The sequence below is a fragment of the Amphiprion ocellaris genome, chromosome 8 (assembly GCF_022539595.1).
Source record: "Amphiprion ocellaris isolate individual 3 ecotype Okinawa chromosome 8, ASM2253959v1, whole genome shotgun sequence".
NCBI classification, from domain to species: domain Eukaryota; kingdom Metazoa; phylum Chordata; class Actinopteri; family Pomacentridae; genus Amphiprion; species Amphiprion ocellaris.
Window position 1 is genome coordinate 13022658 of NC_072773.1, and position 15708 is coordinate 13038365.

At 38.7% G+C, this 15708-nt stretch overlaps 1 protein-coding gene across 1 annotated transcript; it reads left to right on the forward strand.

Annotated features, from left to right (window-relative positions):
- The first annotated feature begins 1523 nt into the window (after window positions 1-1523).
- On the forward strand, window positions 1524-14535 carry chrna4b (cholinergic receptor, nicotinic, alpha 4b). The gene is made up of 6 exons (XM_023275095.3): window positions 1524-1904; window positions 5278-5429; window positions 7780-7824; window positions 7921-8030; window positions 9488-10919; window positions 13898-14535. Exons 1-6 carry the CDS (start codon window positions 1853-1855, stop codon window positions 14021-14023), a joined length of 1917 nt encoding a protein of 638 aa, XP_023130863.3. The 5' UTR covers window positions 1524-1852; the 3' UTR covers window positions 14024-14535.
- Window positions 14536-15708: the final 1173 nt, after the last annotated feature.

Genomic DNA, 15708 nt, shown 5'->3' on the forward strand with positions numbered 1-15708 from the left:
TTCAACACAGACCACTATAGGTCAGCAACTGTGTTTGGGTTGTGACCTTGTGAAGCAGAGGTCAGAGTGTCTGTTTAAGGATCAGCAAAGGCTTTCCAGCACCAGGACAAGGTGAATTATTAAAGAGTCTGCTAGAAGAGGTGACTGCTGCCTGCCTTATACTCCATTAACATTCGGAAAGCAATGAAGCACAGATGGTTCTTCTCATCTGCTGCAATGTCCACAGAGGGAGCTTATATGTGTCTGTATGTGGGTGTGAGATAAACTAATGTATGTGTCAGCCACCAGGCTGTAGTTGGCCTATTTGTACATCCTGCCCTTATACTGAAAGTGAAATTTCCTCTTATAGTGCCCCCCTGCTGCTACGTTGTCCCACTTGCAAATTCCTGCTGGACTCCTGTCAGCAATCCAACTAAATAATCTGCAATCAAATCTTTGATAGCAAGAACGTACATCTGTGCTCGTGGCGGCAACACTGGGGAGAGGAATCTGTCAAGTCACTGTTAGTCATCACTGGATCAAGAGAACTGTGTCTTTGATTAGAAAAAAATCAATGTCTGCACTGCGGAGGCTTTTCTCTGTGGGCTCATAGTGTATTGAAAAGAAGCATATCTGACAAAAACATCTACAACAGCAAAATATATCTCCGGCTGGACTGCTTTTGTTGTGCTCTATCATATAACACAGTCAGAAAGAACTGTCAGAAAGTCAAAAGCTGGCTTCTGCTTTGCCCATTGTCAAGTAAACATGACTCTTAAGTCAAGGTTTTTTTAAGTGTATTCAGTTGTTCGATCAAAACATGACATGATGGTATTGCTGGAGAAAAGTAAAGGATTTGCGACATGAGTAAACACCCCTCAAGCAAATGCGACTGTCTCAATAGATGGCCAGCCTTGGCACTGAGCTCTGCTGACGTATAAAAGCTGTGAAGGAGACGGGTAGTGAAGCACCGAGAAATCTCTGTCTTTGTGTATGAAATTACATGAAAAAAATTGACAGCAGGTGAGGGTCAGGGGTGTTTAAAGGAGAAAGGAGGAGCTAAGATAAAAGAGGCAGGTTGAGATGATGGGCTCTGGGAGCCAGAGCAGAGATTGAAGACTATCCAAAGGTCCTATGACTCACAGGCACTTTGTTTTTACCACAGTGGATGTTGACAGGTAGCTACACACCAGCTGTACACACAGTGTAACACATCTCACATACTACAAAAACACACAATCACTAACACGCACAGAACTGTATACTGTATACACACACTGACAAAAAAAGTTCAGTGTTTTTAATGGAAAAAAGTGAAGAAGAGACAAAAAACTGGAACAGGGAGGAAATAAAAAATAAGTGGGAGAGAAGAGAGAATGTAAAGAGATGAATTTGTGTGTGTGTGTGTGTGTGTGTGAGAGAGAGAGAGAGAGAGAGAGAGAGGGGAGAGAGAGTAAAAGAGAGAGAGATGAGCAGAGGAGGCGGAGAGATGAGAAGTGAGGGAGGGAGCGTTGTAGACGGGGAGGGTGGAGACGAGACGCATCAGCTACACTTGGATGAAGGATTCCAGTGGAACGAGGAGGGACTTCCAAGTGCATGGTCAGGAAAACTACACTACATGTCTGCGGTCCCTCATGTTGCTACAACCTGACAGAAGAGTGACTGAAAGGATGGACAGATGGATCCAGGAGGAACACTGAACCCTCTGCTGACACACACTGACATGACCTGAACCTGAACCTCCTAAACACCTGCTGTTATGGGAGAGAAATTTCCAAGTTTGATCTTTTCTGGGATGACTGACCACCTGGACTGAAATCCAGCCTAAGTTGAAAGGAGTTCAATCATAAAGTTGGATACTACTGGAGGCGAGATGGATATATACAAATATTTGAGCTTATTGATCTTCACTCTTCCTCCACAGGGTAAGTCATTTTTGTTTCTGTCAATTGCGGCTGTTTCATCTCTCATTTTCTCTTTTTTTGACTTGAGAGACTGTACATAAATGAGTTAGTGGCAGAGAAAAAAATAGTAGGGCTGTATATACACTGCTCCAAAAATTTCAGGGAACACTTAACTGGACAGATCGATATCCCAGAAGTTTAGTTGAATTAATGTTATACTGTGATGATCAAGTGTTCCTTTAATCTTTTTGAGTAGTACATTTAGTTTTTGCTGAAGAGAGACTGTTGGACATTTGTTGGAAGAGCAAGGAAGAGGTGATTCAACTTTTACTCATCTCAAATTATAATTCTTCATTTATTTTTCATTTGAAATGTTGCAGTGCTCAAGTCCTTCAGCAGCAACAAAGTTGGTGCCTGAACTCATTTCACTCATTTCTGACCACTGAGCCGCTCTATGCTCAAAAATAAAGCCTGCATTTTAATTATTCCATAGTGTTTGTCCAAATATACAGGGCCAATACAAAAAAGATCAAAAATTCAGCAATGGATCTTGTTTTTTTATAAAATAAAATATAAAATTCAGCCCTTCTGCTTATCCCAACTGTCTTTGTATAATCTAACCTCAGCTTCATTATTCATTAGAAAGGATTTTTGTTGAAGGCTAGTTTAACAAGATGAGTGATACAGTCACAAAAGAAAGCACACAACGCCTGAGATACAAAAACTTGTTATTTATAGTTATTTTTAAATTGAATAGGCATAGAAACTGCCTCTATTGCTATCTAAGCTTTGTAACCTAGTAACAAGCCTAATCTGTTGAGTTCAAGAGCAGCATCTACTTGGTTCAAACTGAAATTTGCTGCTGATGCAGTATTGGCCAATGAGAATGCATTGATCAAACGTGGACAGATTTGGGTTCAGTAGCTACAATACATTGAAATAACTAACCAGGATGAATCTGCTTGGTTTATGTCTTGCAAAACATGGAAATATGTAGTAAAAATTCCACTTAGAAGGATTGCCTCATCCAGACAATGTTGCTTTTTTTAATTTAAATTGTCTGCATTAACAAATACTGAGAATATGCAATAAATTAAATGTTTCCTAACGAAAGTAAATGTTCCAAGTTCTAGAACAATGTAATTATCCCAGTCTGTATCAGTGCTCAGAACTCAACCTACTCTACAGATACGACTGACCTGACTTACATATTGTCAAAGTCAGGACACCCTGCGAGCTCTCTCATCTAAACCCATTAGTTAGAAGGCTGCTTTAGAATCTACGAGAACACTGCTTTTTATTCAATATCGCTGCATTCAACAAATAGTGCTCTGATCTGATGTGATTAAACAAAGCTACCTGTGTTAGTTATTCTGATCTGAGACATTTCAAGGTTGTTTGGTGTCTGGACGTGTTTCAGGAAGAGAAGACGTGATGGAAAAAGAAACTATTCAATGAGCTATTGATCCTAAGCCTTTAAAAATTGTGGATGCCAGTTTTCAGGAAATTGAGGGACAGCCCATCAGCTTTGATTGAGTGAGTAGGAGGACCCAAGAGGAATCCTAGCAGCATGACAACAACTGAATCCTTGTTTTAACAATACAAGTTTATAGTGAGACAGAGTGTAACCTGCTTGATTGTGTACAACAAAACAATTTCCTTTCTGCAAATGAAAATTCAACTGTAATGTTTTACTTTACAGAAACAATGAGTTAATTGTGCATAATATAAAATATTGTGCAAATATGCAGTAGTTCAGTGTATAGATACAGATAGATGGGGTGCAAATTGAAAAAGTTCATGAAAATAAATTCCTTGGGGTGAAAATAGATGAACAAATCATTTGGAAACCACATATCAAACATATACAGGGTTACTTTCAAGAAGTATTTCAATTTAAACAAAGCAATACATGTTTCTGACCATAAATTGCCACAAAACATAGAGAGATTGTTTAGGGATCGAGAAGGGGAGAATCAATTAAGAGGAAAATACAACTTCAAAATTAACTAAATCAGTACAAATAGAAAAAGATTCTGTATTTCATTCTATGGGGTAAGACTCTGAAACAGTTTGGGTGAGGAGATCAAGCAATGTCCAAACACGCAACAGTTTGAAACAAAATATAAAGATAATGTTTTCACAGAGGGGGTGTGACAGTCACTGGGTGTGCACAGGTTACTTTAATGATTCGTTTTCTATTTTTATTTATACATATTATTAGTTGGGTGTTTTCCTTCTGTCGTGTTTTGCTATTGTTAGATCCTTTCGTCTTTGTCCTTTTGTGTAAATGTAGATGGACATATTCATGTATATCTATGATAAATCATGTTCATTATTATTATTATTGTTATTATTCTTGTTGTTTATAAATGGTAGTAATTTGAAGGAGCAGGTAGAGTGGATTTACAATCATTTATGTAAGGAGAAGGAGTGGGACTAGATGAGCACTGACTTCTTCCCACTCCTCTTTGAGCAAGTTATTCATTTCGTTTTGCTGTTGTTTGCTTTGTATCTTTAAATGTTCAAAATAAACTTGAAAAAAAAGAGATGTCACCAAGGCCTGTTAAATAAATTACAGCCTCTGGTATAATGTTGTGACAATGAAGTATTGCACAGAAGCACAAGCTCCACAAAGAAAAAAAGGCCAAACTGAATCTGAAAAAAGGACCAAACTACAAAGGACACTGTACTGTACAGATCCTGGGATGACCCATGTCTCTTTAATTGTTGCCAGACCTCGTTAGGCCATCCTCAGAGCAGGCAGATGTGACTGAGTTGCTCCATGTGGGTGAGAGGGAGGGATGAGACGTCTCGACATATTGCTCCATCAGCATGTCCGTTTGGAAACACAACGGATGTCCTCAGATTCAGATTCAGCCTTCCTCTTTTTCCGTTTCTGTCCCCCCCATCACATACACACCACCTCCTCCCCCACCTCCATTCATCTCATCCCTCAGATACTGTCTCATGTAACCATACGCCACCTCTCTAATAGAGGTCACCCCACTTTTAGATTGCACTCCCTATTCACCGGTATGGTCGCATCAGCTAAATACATTACAGATGAATGTATTGTGAATGGGAGCAAATAAATTCCATATTTATGTCATGTATTTGAAAACGCAGGAGCTATTTCATACATAAAAATGCAAAAAGAGAAATCATTCAAAATGGTAATGATGGTTCAGAAGGTCAATGAGGAATGTTGCAGAAAAGCAGCTGTCATAAAGGAGTACAAAGAATTATAAATAATATCTGACACATGTGGAAACATAGTTTTAAACAAATCAATATGTTCTACATTGTTTTTTATGACTAAAAATGGTATTGACCTGCAAACAAATAGCAAGAACTGGTCTAAACTTTCTTTAATCTTCTTCTCTGCCCTCAGTTTGTTTCCAAGTTCGACCTCGTGCCCACGCTGAAGAGAGGCTGCTCCAGAATCTGTTTGTAAATTACAATAAGCTCTCCCGGCCAGTACAAAACACGACAGACACAGTGCTGGTCCACTTTGGACTGTCTATCGCCCAGCTTATTGATGTGGTGAGTAAAACCTCACAGCCTTGCTAAGTTTCATCAATAGCCAACTGCTTATGTTATTAAATTCCAGCTGAAATTAAATTGTAGCTTTTTTCACTTTCTGTGTAAATGTCCTGTGTGTTCTTCCATTTAGGAAAAAAAATCCCCTCCCCTTCCACTATTTATGAGTTACAGTTTTTAAAATCCCCTTCACTACAGGAAACAACAACTATCGAGCAGCAACCTTGAGTGGATACTGTTGCTTAGCTCCGCTCAAGACAGCTGTGATTGGTTTAAAGAAATACAAAAGAGAATGTTTCTGTACTCTATAGAAGAGACCATTCTCACACTGTGAGTCACAGCACTGTGTGAAATGGTCTGAATGTGAGACTAGTTTCATAACGGCATCCAATATTTTTCATACATTTATTCAAATTAAATAATATATACATTATAGTTCAAAAAATTTGAGGTCACCCATGTTTTCCATAGAAACTCACACTTTTATTCATGTGCTAACAAAACTGTACAAGGGTTTTCTAATCATCAATTAGCCTTTCAACACCATTAACCAACACAATGTAGCATTAGAACACAGGAGTGATGGTTGATGGAAATGTTCCTCTGTACCTCTATGGAGATATTCCATTAAAAATCAGCCGTTTCCAGCTAGAATAGTCATTTACCATATTAACTATGTCTAGACTGTACTTCTGATTAATTTAATGTTATCTTCACTAAAAAAAACTTTTCTTTCAGAAATAAGGACATTTCTAAGTGAACCCAAACTTTTGAACAGTAGTGTATATTTTTTTAAATTAAATAATATAATAAATATATTGTTTATTTTATTTAAAACAATATTTGCATAAAATTTTGAACATCACCATTCTATGAAAGGCTGATTGTTACAGTTTAACAAGACAGCTGAAGTCCCTTCCTTATCACTTCCAAACATGAACACACACAATGACTCGTTGAATGAGCTGTCAAACACACATTCACCAATGAAAAGAGAATTCATACGTCTGAAAACCTCCATACATGCTCAGCTACAGCATAATAAACAGCACATACTATTTGCATCACCGTAAGTGTCATGTTACCATGGTGACGGTGTAATTTAACTGTGTAAGTGATTTATTTTTAATTGTGCTTCTTCTGTTGTATGGACATTCATAATAACCAGCTCAAAGCTACACCAAACAAATGAGATAAATTTAAATATAGATCACTTATCAGGGGAAATGAAACCACAACAGAAGAGATTGCATTATTTTCCCAAATTAAATTCACTTGTCAAGTATGCTAACACTGGCAGTCAACATTCAAAGCTGTCTCCTGAACAGCTTTCCAGACACAGTTGGTCTCACCAAAATAACATCTTTATTGTCTCTTACCCCTATGGTATCTTTGCCTTGCAGACAAACTGTGGTTTTAAACATGAGCATGCAATGTGAGTTTCACACAATTGTTGTTAGGATTCTGTTGATTCAAGGGAAAAGTTGTTTCACCCCTTACTGCCATTTCGAATCCATCCCGTTGCACCGTGCAGCTTAAATATTGTACAGCCTGCAATGCTGCGGGTATGATTTCCAGGTTTTTGACACACAATTAGTTGACAGTACTTGTTCCACTTGCATGGTAGTGAGTCAGCTCTGGGTGAAGTTGTCTCCTCCTATAGAATGTATTCACTTTCTGCTGCATCTTAGATGTTGCTGTGGAAGAGCTGGAGAAAGCAACTTTCTAGTGAGGGTGTTTTTGCATGATATACTGCCTCATACTTTTTTCTAGGTTTATTACACAACCAATTGTCTTTATAACGACCGTTACATACACTGCTGTTCGAAAGTTTGGGATCACCCAGGTAATTTCATGTTTCCCATGAAAACTCACACTTTTATTCATGTGCTAACATAATTGCACAAGGGTTTTCTAATCACCAATTAGCCTTTCAACACCATTAGCTAACACAATGTAGCATTAGAACACAGGAGTGATGGTTGCTGGAAATGTTCCTCTGTACTCCTATGCAGATATTCCATTAATAATCAGCAATTTCCAGCTAGAATAGTCATTTAGCACATTAACAATGTCTAGACTGTATTTCTAATTAATGTAATGTTATCTTCATTGAACTGCTTTTCTTTCAAAAATAAGGACATTTCTAAGTGGCCCCAAATTTTTGAACAGTAATGTATGCTGATTTGTTTCGTAACTGATTCATGAGATCGTATGGTGGCTTTGAAAACATAAAAGACTAGAAAATGATAATTCTGCCTATGTGATGCTGAATCCCTGACTGGCATACAATTCACCTTGAAGAAAATTAATGTCATAGAATTTTCATATCATTTTTTTGTTTCCATCAAAGGATGAAAAGAATCAGATGATGACTACAAACGTCTGGGTCAAGCAAGTATGAAATGATGAGAGACTAAATGCAGGCTAAAAAATACACTGCAATACATAATAAAAAAATACTGTATAAAATATGACAAATGTTCTCCTATAGGAATGGAATGATTACAAACTCCGCTGGAACCCTGAGGAGTATGAAAATGTCACCTCCATCCGTATCCCCTCAGAGATTATCTGGAGGCCTGACATTGTCCTCTACAACAAGTGAGAATCTGTATCAATACTTTGTATGTTGAATGCAGTTCAGGGTCTTCTTAGTCACACAGTGTGCTTCTTGTGCTCCTAAATGTTGTCATGTTCAATGCAAAAAATATTCATATCATAAGTAATGTTCAAATTGTGATGATTTAATTCCAACAGGTGGCATGATTAGAAGGAAAATATGTTGCGCCACACATCTTGTCCTGTGTCATAAAGTAATTTACCTGAAATAAATGCAAACAAGGTCTGTCTTAATGGATATGATCACAAACAAAGCTCAGTATCACAAAAGGTAGTACATCAGGCAAGGAATTAGAAGATGAAATGTAACTGGATGTGTTTCAGAGGGCTGGAGATAAAACCATCCAGCGCGAGTGCCTCAGGTAGACCTGTATTAGTTTAATTTAAAATACAGGAAATTGGCTAATACAGAAAACTGTACCAACTGCATCACAGTTTGCTAAAAACTGTCAAATGCATGTCATTACAGAACATGAAATCAACACAGCTGAATTAAAAGTAAAAAATAAAGATCAAAAAGGCTTTTTAACTTTGTTAGATCACTACGTCTCTTAGTCTGTGTAAAGACTTGAGCATTAGTGTTCTAAATGAGCTAGAACTAAACCAGAGATGACTGAGTGGTGCTCAGCGGTCTAACGGCACGTCTGCAGTGATTTGAGAGGTTTAGTGTTTACAAAAGAGATGAATCAATTGAACATAAGGCAGATTATAAAAGAAAGGATGATTTGCTACCTGTTGCTAAGACAGATTTCACAGAGAGAACACTACCCTCCAGTATTTTGTCTTTGTCATAAAAACATATTTAACTCTAGAACACCAGACAATGTAAGTGTGACGGTCATCAGTATCAATGAACAAATATTCTTTCTTCTTTGCAAAACTTCAGTTTACAAAACTGTGACAAGTGTAAACTAAAAAAGGAAAAAGTATTCAATTTGAATATTGTCTAGTGATGCACAGTCGTCAACAGAGATGAAAAAAATGGTACTGTGTTACTCGTCACCAGATAAAAAAGATAGCACCATTTATGCAGTGGTTTAGTCAATCATTCAACTAAAAATAGTGCTAGCTTTTAGTTTCTGGAGCACACTGATTGTAAAAACTGGTTCTTTATTCTTGTTCAGAAACTGTATTTTAAAAAATAAATCATTCAAATTAAAAGCCTCTAAATCTTTGGTCAAGTTCCACTTACTTGCTGTTTCTGGAGATTTCAATCAAGAACATCCTTTGAATCTCCTTGGCAACTGAGTAAGCATTATCTGCTGAGGATGACCGTGTGATGAAGTAGAAAACGTTAAAAAAGTCAGGTGACCTTGACCAATCGAAAGTTCTGCTCCAAGAGATGACACATAACTAAAACCTCACAGGACAACTTTTGTTGGAGGTAAACATGTAAACCATTTGATGAATGCCCTTTATTTCCTATTCTTCATCTGCAGTGCTGATGGCGACTTTGCAGTAACTCACCTCACGAAGGCTCATCTGTTCTATGACGGTCAGATAAAGTGGATGCCTCCGGCCATTTATAAGTCCTCATGCAGCATAGATGTCACATTTTTTCCTTTTGACCAGCAAAGCTGCAAGATGAAGTTTGGCTCTTGGACATATGACCGTGCCAAGATTGATTTGATCAGCATGGCCAATGACGTGGACCAGATGGACTACTGGGAGAGCGGCGAGTGGGTCATTGTCAATGCAGTGGGCAAATACAACACAAAAAAGTATGAGTGCTGCACGGAGATCTATGCAGACATCACTTATTACTTCATCATTCGAAGGCTTCCCTTGTTCTACACTATTAACCTCATCATCCCCTGTCTGCTTATCTCCTGTTTGACTGTGCTGGTGTTCTATTTGCCGTCACAATGTGGAGAGAAGATTACTTTGTGTATTTCAGTGTTACTGTCCCTAACAGTGTTCCTCCTACTGATCACAGAGATTATACCGTCCACGTCGCTGGTGATTCCGCTGATCGGTGAATACCTTTTGTTCACCATGGTCTTTGTCACACTCTCCATCATAATTACTGTGTTTGTATTGAACGTACATCACCGATCACCACAAACACACGGTATGCCTCACTGGGTGCGGAGAGTGTTCTTGGACATGGTACCTCGAGTCCTCTTCATGAAACGTCCACCAGGCACAGCAAAGCAGAACTGCAAGAAGCTTATTGAGATGATGCACCGTCCACACACGATATCTACTACAGGCAACTCACAGGCCCTTTGGACGTGGTTCGAGACAGGGTCCAGACAGATGGCCCAGACAGAGAACACACTCCCAAAGACTCCATCCGACAGTCCAGGCATCCTTGTCTGCTCACCGTCCCCCCCTTCTTCCCCTCTTGAGAACCACAATGAGGAAGGTCTCCCACCAAAAGCCAGCATTTTCAGCCAAGCCATGTCTGGTCAGTATTCAGTCCTTTCAGAGAAGCAAACTCTACGGGGACACAATTCCGCTGCCATGTCCTTTTCCCAGTTGTCCTTGCCCCCATCTTTGCCATTGTGCCCATTTCGCAGCCTGTCCAGGGAAGACACGAGTACACTGGCCCCGAATGGTCGCTCTGTCAGCGCAGAGCAAATGTGTGACCAACAGATGCAGCTCCCTCAGAGAGCTGGACATCGGTGTCGCTCCCACAGCTTCCAGTACTGCTGCTTGCATGATGATGGGCTCACTGGGATCACAGGACAAGTGAAGAAACCAGCCCTGATAGATCAACCAACAGAAACCCTAACAGCAGAGGCCACTAAAGACGCAAGTACACAACAGGATACTATGATTCCAACTATATCCCCAGCAATGCAACAGGCCATTGAGGGAGTACAGTACATCGCTGATCATCTCAGGGCAGAGGATGCAGACTTTTCAGTGAGTTGACAGATTTTTTTCATTCAAGTAACCAGTACAGCCTTGTCCATGACATAAAAATGCTGATTATGATGTGCAGAATCTGTATTTCAAGTTTCAGCTCACATTCTGCACATGTTGTTCATGCTACCATGCTTATAATACTGTTGATTTGAGGTCTGTTTCAGACGGACTATTTTAGTGTCTATATCTTTAAATCTAAGGGAGTTGCTGTTGCGTCCACCTCTTTTAGAAAGAGAAGGTGTTTTTTTTCTCTTAATTTGTGGGTCTTTAGACATACTGAGGATCCATATAATAATTTTCATTGCATGAAAAATGTGATTTTGACATAATATGGCCATATGTTATTTAATTTTTTTGGAATGTAATCATTGCAGAATGTGCAACAACTATTTTTACTGCAGATTTGAGCAGTTTTTAGAATATGCAAAAATGTTATATTTGATCATTCATTTAAAACCCAAATTTTCAATGTACAACCCCAGTAGTCTAAATTGTAACCCAGTGGGTCAGCATTCCTAACATCTCATTTTGTTTGAAACATCTACACAACACAACATAACTACCTGGTAACTTTGTAACTTTTGCTTGTCATTGAACTGAAGTGAGGCAGAAAAGGTACATTAAATAACTAGAAAAGCACTCAGAGAGCGCAGTACTCCGCCTAGACTGCTCAATCATTGTAGGATTTCCAACGGATGAAATTTTTAAACAACTTGTGGTCCGCAGCGGTCAATTTGTAGTAGGATCGCAATCATGTGATCGTCAGCAGACAGCTGACGTACCGTTCACTTGTTGTCATAGTTACAGTGACGCCGTGCCGCTATCTCGCAATGATACAGAAATCTTTAACAAATCTGTGGATCCAGACTATACAACGCATCCCTGCCAAAATCTAATCGCTTGGTCCTTCTGACCTTCTCTGAAAATTTCATCCCAATCCGCTAGTCCATTCTTCAGTAATGTTGCTAGCAGACAAACAGACTGACAGACAAACCAACGGCGATCGTCACATAACTCCGCCAGATTCTTTGGCAGAGTAATAATCAGACTGAATTTTACAGAGGGACATTTATGATATAATAAGGTGCACATAAAGCAGGAGGGACAGGGGACAAGCATAGGCAAAGTTGTAACCATTAATGGTAGTGGCTAACCGGGCAAACAAGTCTCTGGAATTCTTGCACTCACAGCAGCCAAACTCTCTACTCTTTGTCATCATCCAATAGAATATCAAACCAAAGTATTTCCTAAATGAGAAATTATGTTTCGAATGTCAGAATGAGCACTTGGTGAAATAAACAGTTAGTATCGTTTGCAGATGATAACAACAGCATACATCTGGCCCCTCCTCAAAGAAATGAATACGCCCTGCAGGTTTACATGACTGCAGACTCATTGTTTCTAAGGATAGACTATGTGAGGTGCATTCAAACTAATTACTCTGAATATCTTCATTTCATTATTGTGGTTAAAGTACTTTATCTGCAGTGTCCTTCATGTAACTTTCCCTTCTTCATGCACTTTCATGTCTGATGTGGGACATTGTAGTCTCTCTGTTGATGCATGACATAATGCATGACTGATTTTGATGCTCTTATCAGAATGTGACATCCTACATTTGCCTTTGGATGATGTTGCCTAGCAACACAGGCAACACTTAGACTCCACCCACAGACAGCCAAAGGTCTGCTGAGGACCCCAGAAGACCCTGAATTACCCCCAAAAGAGCCAACACTTATCCAAACAACTTCAAACTCGACACTGCACTTAGGCAGGTCCCCAGCGACACAGATCAGAAGTACAGCGCACAAGATCTGTGAAGAACAGAAAGAGACATACATAGACAAACAGATCCTTTCATTTATTAGTGACATTCTATACGTGTTTTTATCAGCGTGTATGCATAGCTACCAGCATTCTTCATATACTTTTCTTTAAATTTGCTGTGCTTGGAGGCTTCGCATGTGCATTTATAAGAGAAACACAAGGACCAAATCATCCCTGCCAACACTGGTAAAATAAATAGTGATAAATTTAGTCAGTAAAAACAGCAACCAGTGTTTTCTGATGATAAAAAAAGTTCTTTATAAAATTTATAAATGTTTTTTTTATAATGTTGAACTTAATATTACCAGTTACACATACACTACTGTTCAAAAGTTTGTGGTCAACACTATGTAGCATTAGAACACAGGAGTGATGGTTGCTGGAAATGTTCCTCTGTACACCTATGTAGATATTCCATTAAAAATCATCTGTTTCCAGCTAGAAAAGTCATTTACCACATTAACAATGTCTACACTGTTTTTCTGATTAATTTCATGTTATCTTCATTGAAAAAAATGCTTTTCTTTCAAAAGTAAGGAAATTTCTAAGTGACACCAAACTTTTGAATGCTAGTGTATGAACAATTACATAACAGAAATAAATTCCGCAAAATATTTGGTAAAGTTTGGTGAAACTGTTTCTTGTGTCGAGTCATACTGTAAGCCTGTAGTTTTGGCAGAGTAGAGAGGAATTTCTTTGAAATATTTCTTGAAAATAATTTCAGTTAGAAAAGGGCTAAACATCAAATAGTTAAGTATACAACGAGACAGCACTAACTGCTGAGTTGCTAGGAAAAATTGCAGGGTCTGCATGGAAGGGGAGGAGATGTCTGAAATGTAAAACATAATGAAACTTATTGCATTCACTGACATTAGTCACTGTCAATGCTACAATGCATTTTCTCCAGCGGCGGCCAGAAAAGGCCTGCCTTTAAAACAACGGGACCTCAGCAATTTGACCTTGATTTTTTTTTTATAAGAGAGACAAGCAAGGATTGACTGACATTTAGGAGATAGTGGCCTCATAATGAAAAAAATCAGCCATTCGAGAGAAATCAATCAAGGGTGAAAACTGACAGCTGGTAAAAAGAAAGGTGGTGTGGTGTGCAATGTGAAATGTCCCTCTGTGCTTTTTCTCTTCTCTGCCAGGTGAAGGAGGACTGGAAGTATGTGGCCATGGTCATCGACAGGATATTCCTCTGGATGTTTGTGTTGGTGTGTATACTGGGATCTGTGGGACTCTTTCTTCCACCTTGGTTGGCTGGAATGATCTAGAATCTCAGCATCGAGGACAATGAACGCTAACAGGAGAATATGCTGTATTATATTGTAAAAAAAAAAAAAAACGGTGGGGGTTATCACTGATCTTTTAATTTTTTATTATTTTTCAAAGCAACTACAAGTCCTTGCTCTTACCCCGGGTTATCAAAAGGTTACTCACAGAGAGACAAGATGAAATATCTATCATTGATTCCAGTAGGTATATCAATTATTTATGAGGGCAAAAGGCCAACAGAGAAAATATCCTTCCACGCCACTCCATTCTGACATTGAGCTGTAAAGCTCAAGCTGTCACCTTTGTAAAGAAGTAAAAAAATGGACCCATTAACAGCAGCAGATAACACTACAGAAAGACCAAGACTCAAGGCATCGGGAGCTATTTTTAAGACTCTATCGGGTTTGATTTTTATATCTCACTTTTAACATTCCTAAAACAATGCTGACAGCGTACCACGCTCACCAAATGTTCATAAAAATATGTTCATTAAATTATCATGTTTCTGTGAGTCCTGATTGTCAGAATTCTTTGCTGGGAAGAGTTTCTGTGTGAATTCAGTTTTGTGCAATGGTCACTGCGTAGATAAGCACACATACATGTTTGAGGCTTTCTAATCCTGACAATTAAACAAACACATTTATGCAATAATTCTTAATAATTAATTAGCCTTTGGTGGGGAAGTGTTTAAATTCATTCTCTCTAGTTATGCTTAAGCCTTCCTCCCCTCAACCACAAAAACTTAAAGAACATACAAATGAAGAGGACCTGTCTACTTTAGTTCCTTTTCTTGATAAACAGAATAGGAACATACAAGAATGAGCTTCGCAGCCAAAATAATTCCTTTTTGGCATTGATACTGAAGTGAATTTAAAAAAATATGCACCACATTAATAATGAATACATTTCTGTAATTTTTTTTTAAAGAAAATCAGCCTCCACTCTGCGTTATGAGCGGAGTGCTGTGCAATCAGCTCTGAAACTGAACAGCTTTAGGGGTGTAAAAGAAAAAGAAAGCTGCCCTTGACGCACAAACACGTTGCAGTTTTCTGTCAGTGACAGACAGTGGACGGGGTGAGAGGCTGAGGATGAAGTCAGGTCTGAATTAAACACACCCAGAGTGATGCCAGCAAGTTTATGGTGAGTGTTAATTTAAAAAAACCATTAGTGTAAGAGACCAATCCCCAAGCTATCACATTATTTATTTGTTTATTAACCTTTACTTAACCAGGAGAAACCTCTTTGAGATGAAGAACCTCTTGTTCAAGTTAGTCCTGGCCAACATAGGAAGCAGCAAATACAAAACACAATTAAGACACTAGCAAAAAACAAAGAAAAATTGCATTTACAAGCAAGTTACGAAACACAGGTGCAAGTTGTGGAGTCGGCCACAAGAACTTGCAGTTTGGATTTAAAAGGTCTCACTGAGACTAGTTCATTTCCAGTCTTTCTGCAACATATTCCATGCAAAAAGTGCAGAGTAAACAAAAGCTTTTTTACCCAATTCGGTGCGGGCATATGGAACAGAAAGCAACAAATGATCTTGTGAACAGAGAGAGTAAATGTCAGCACTTTTCTGTGCAGTTAGAGAACAAATTTAGATGGGCAGTAGTCCAAGTATTGCCTTATTTACACAACCATTCAAAAGTTTGGGGTCACCCAGGCAACTTCACGTTTTCCATGA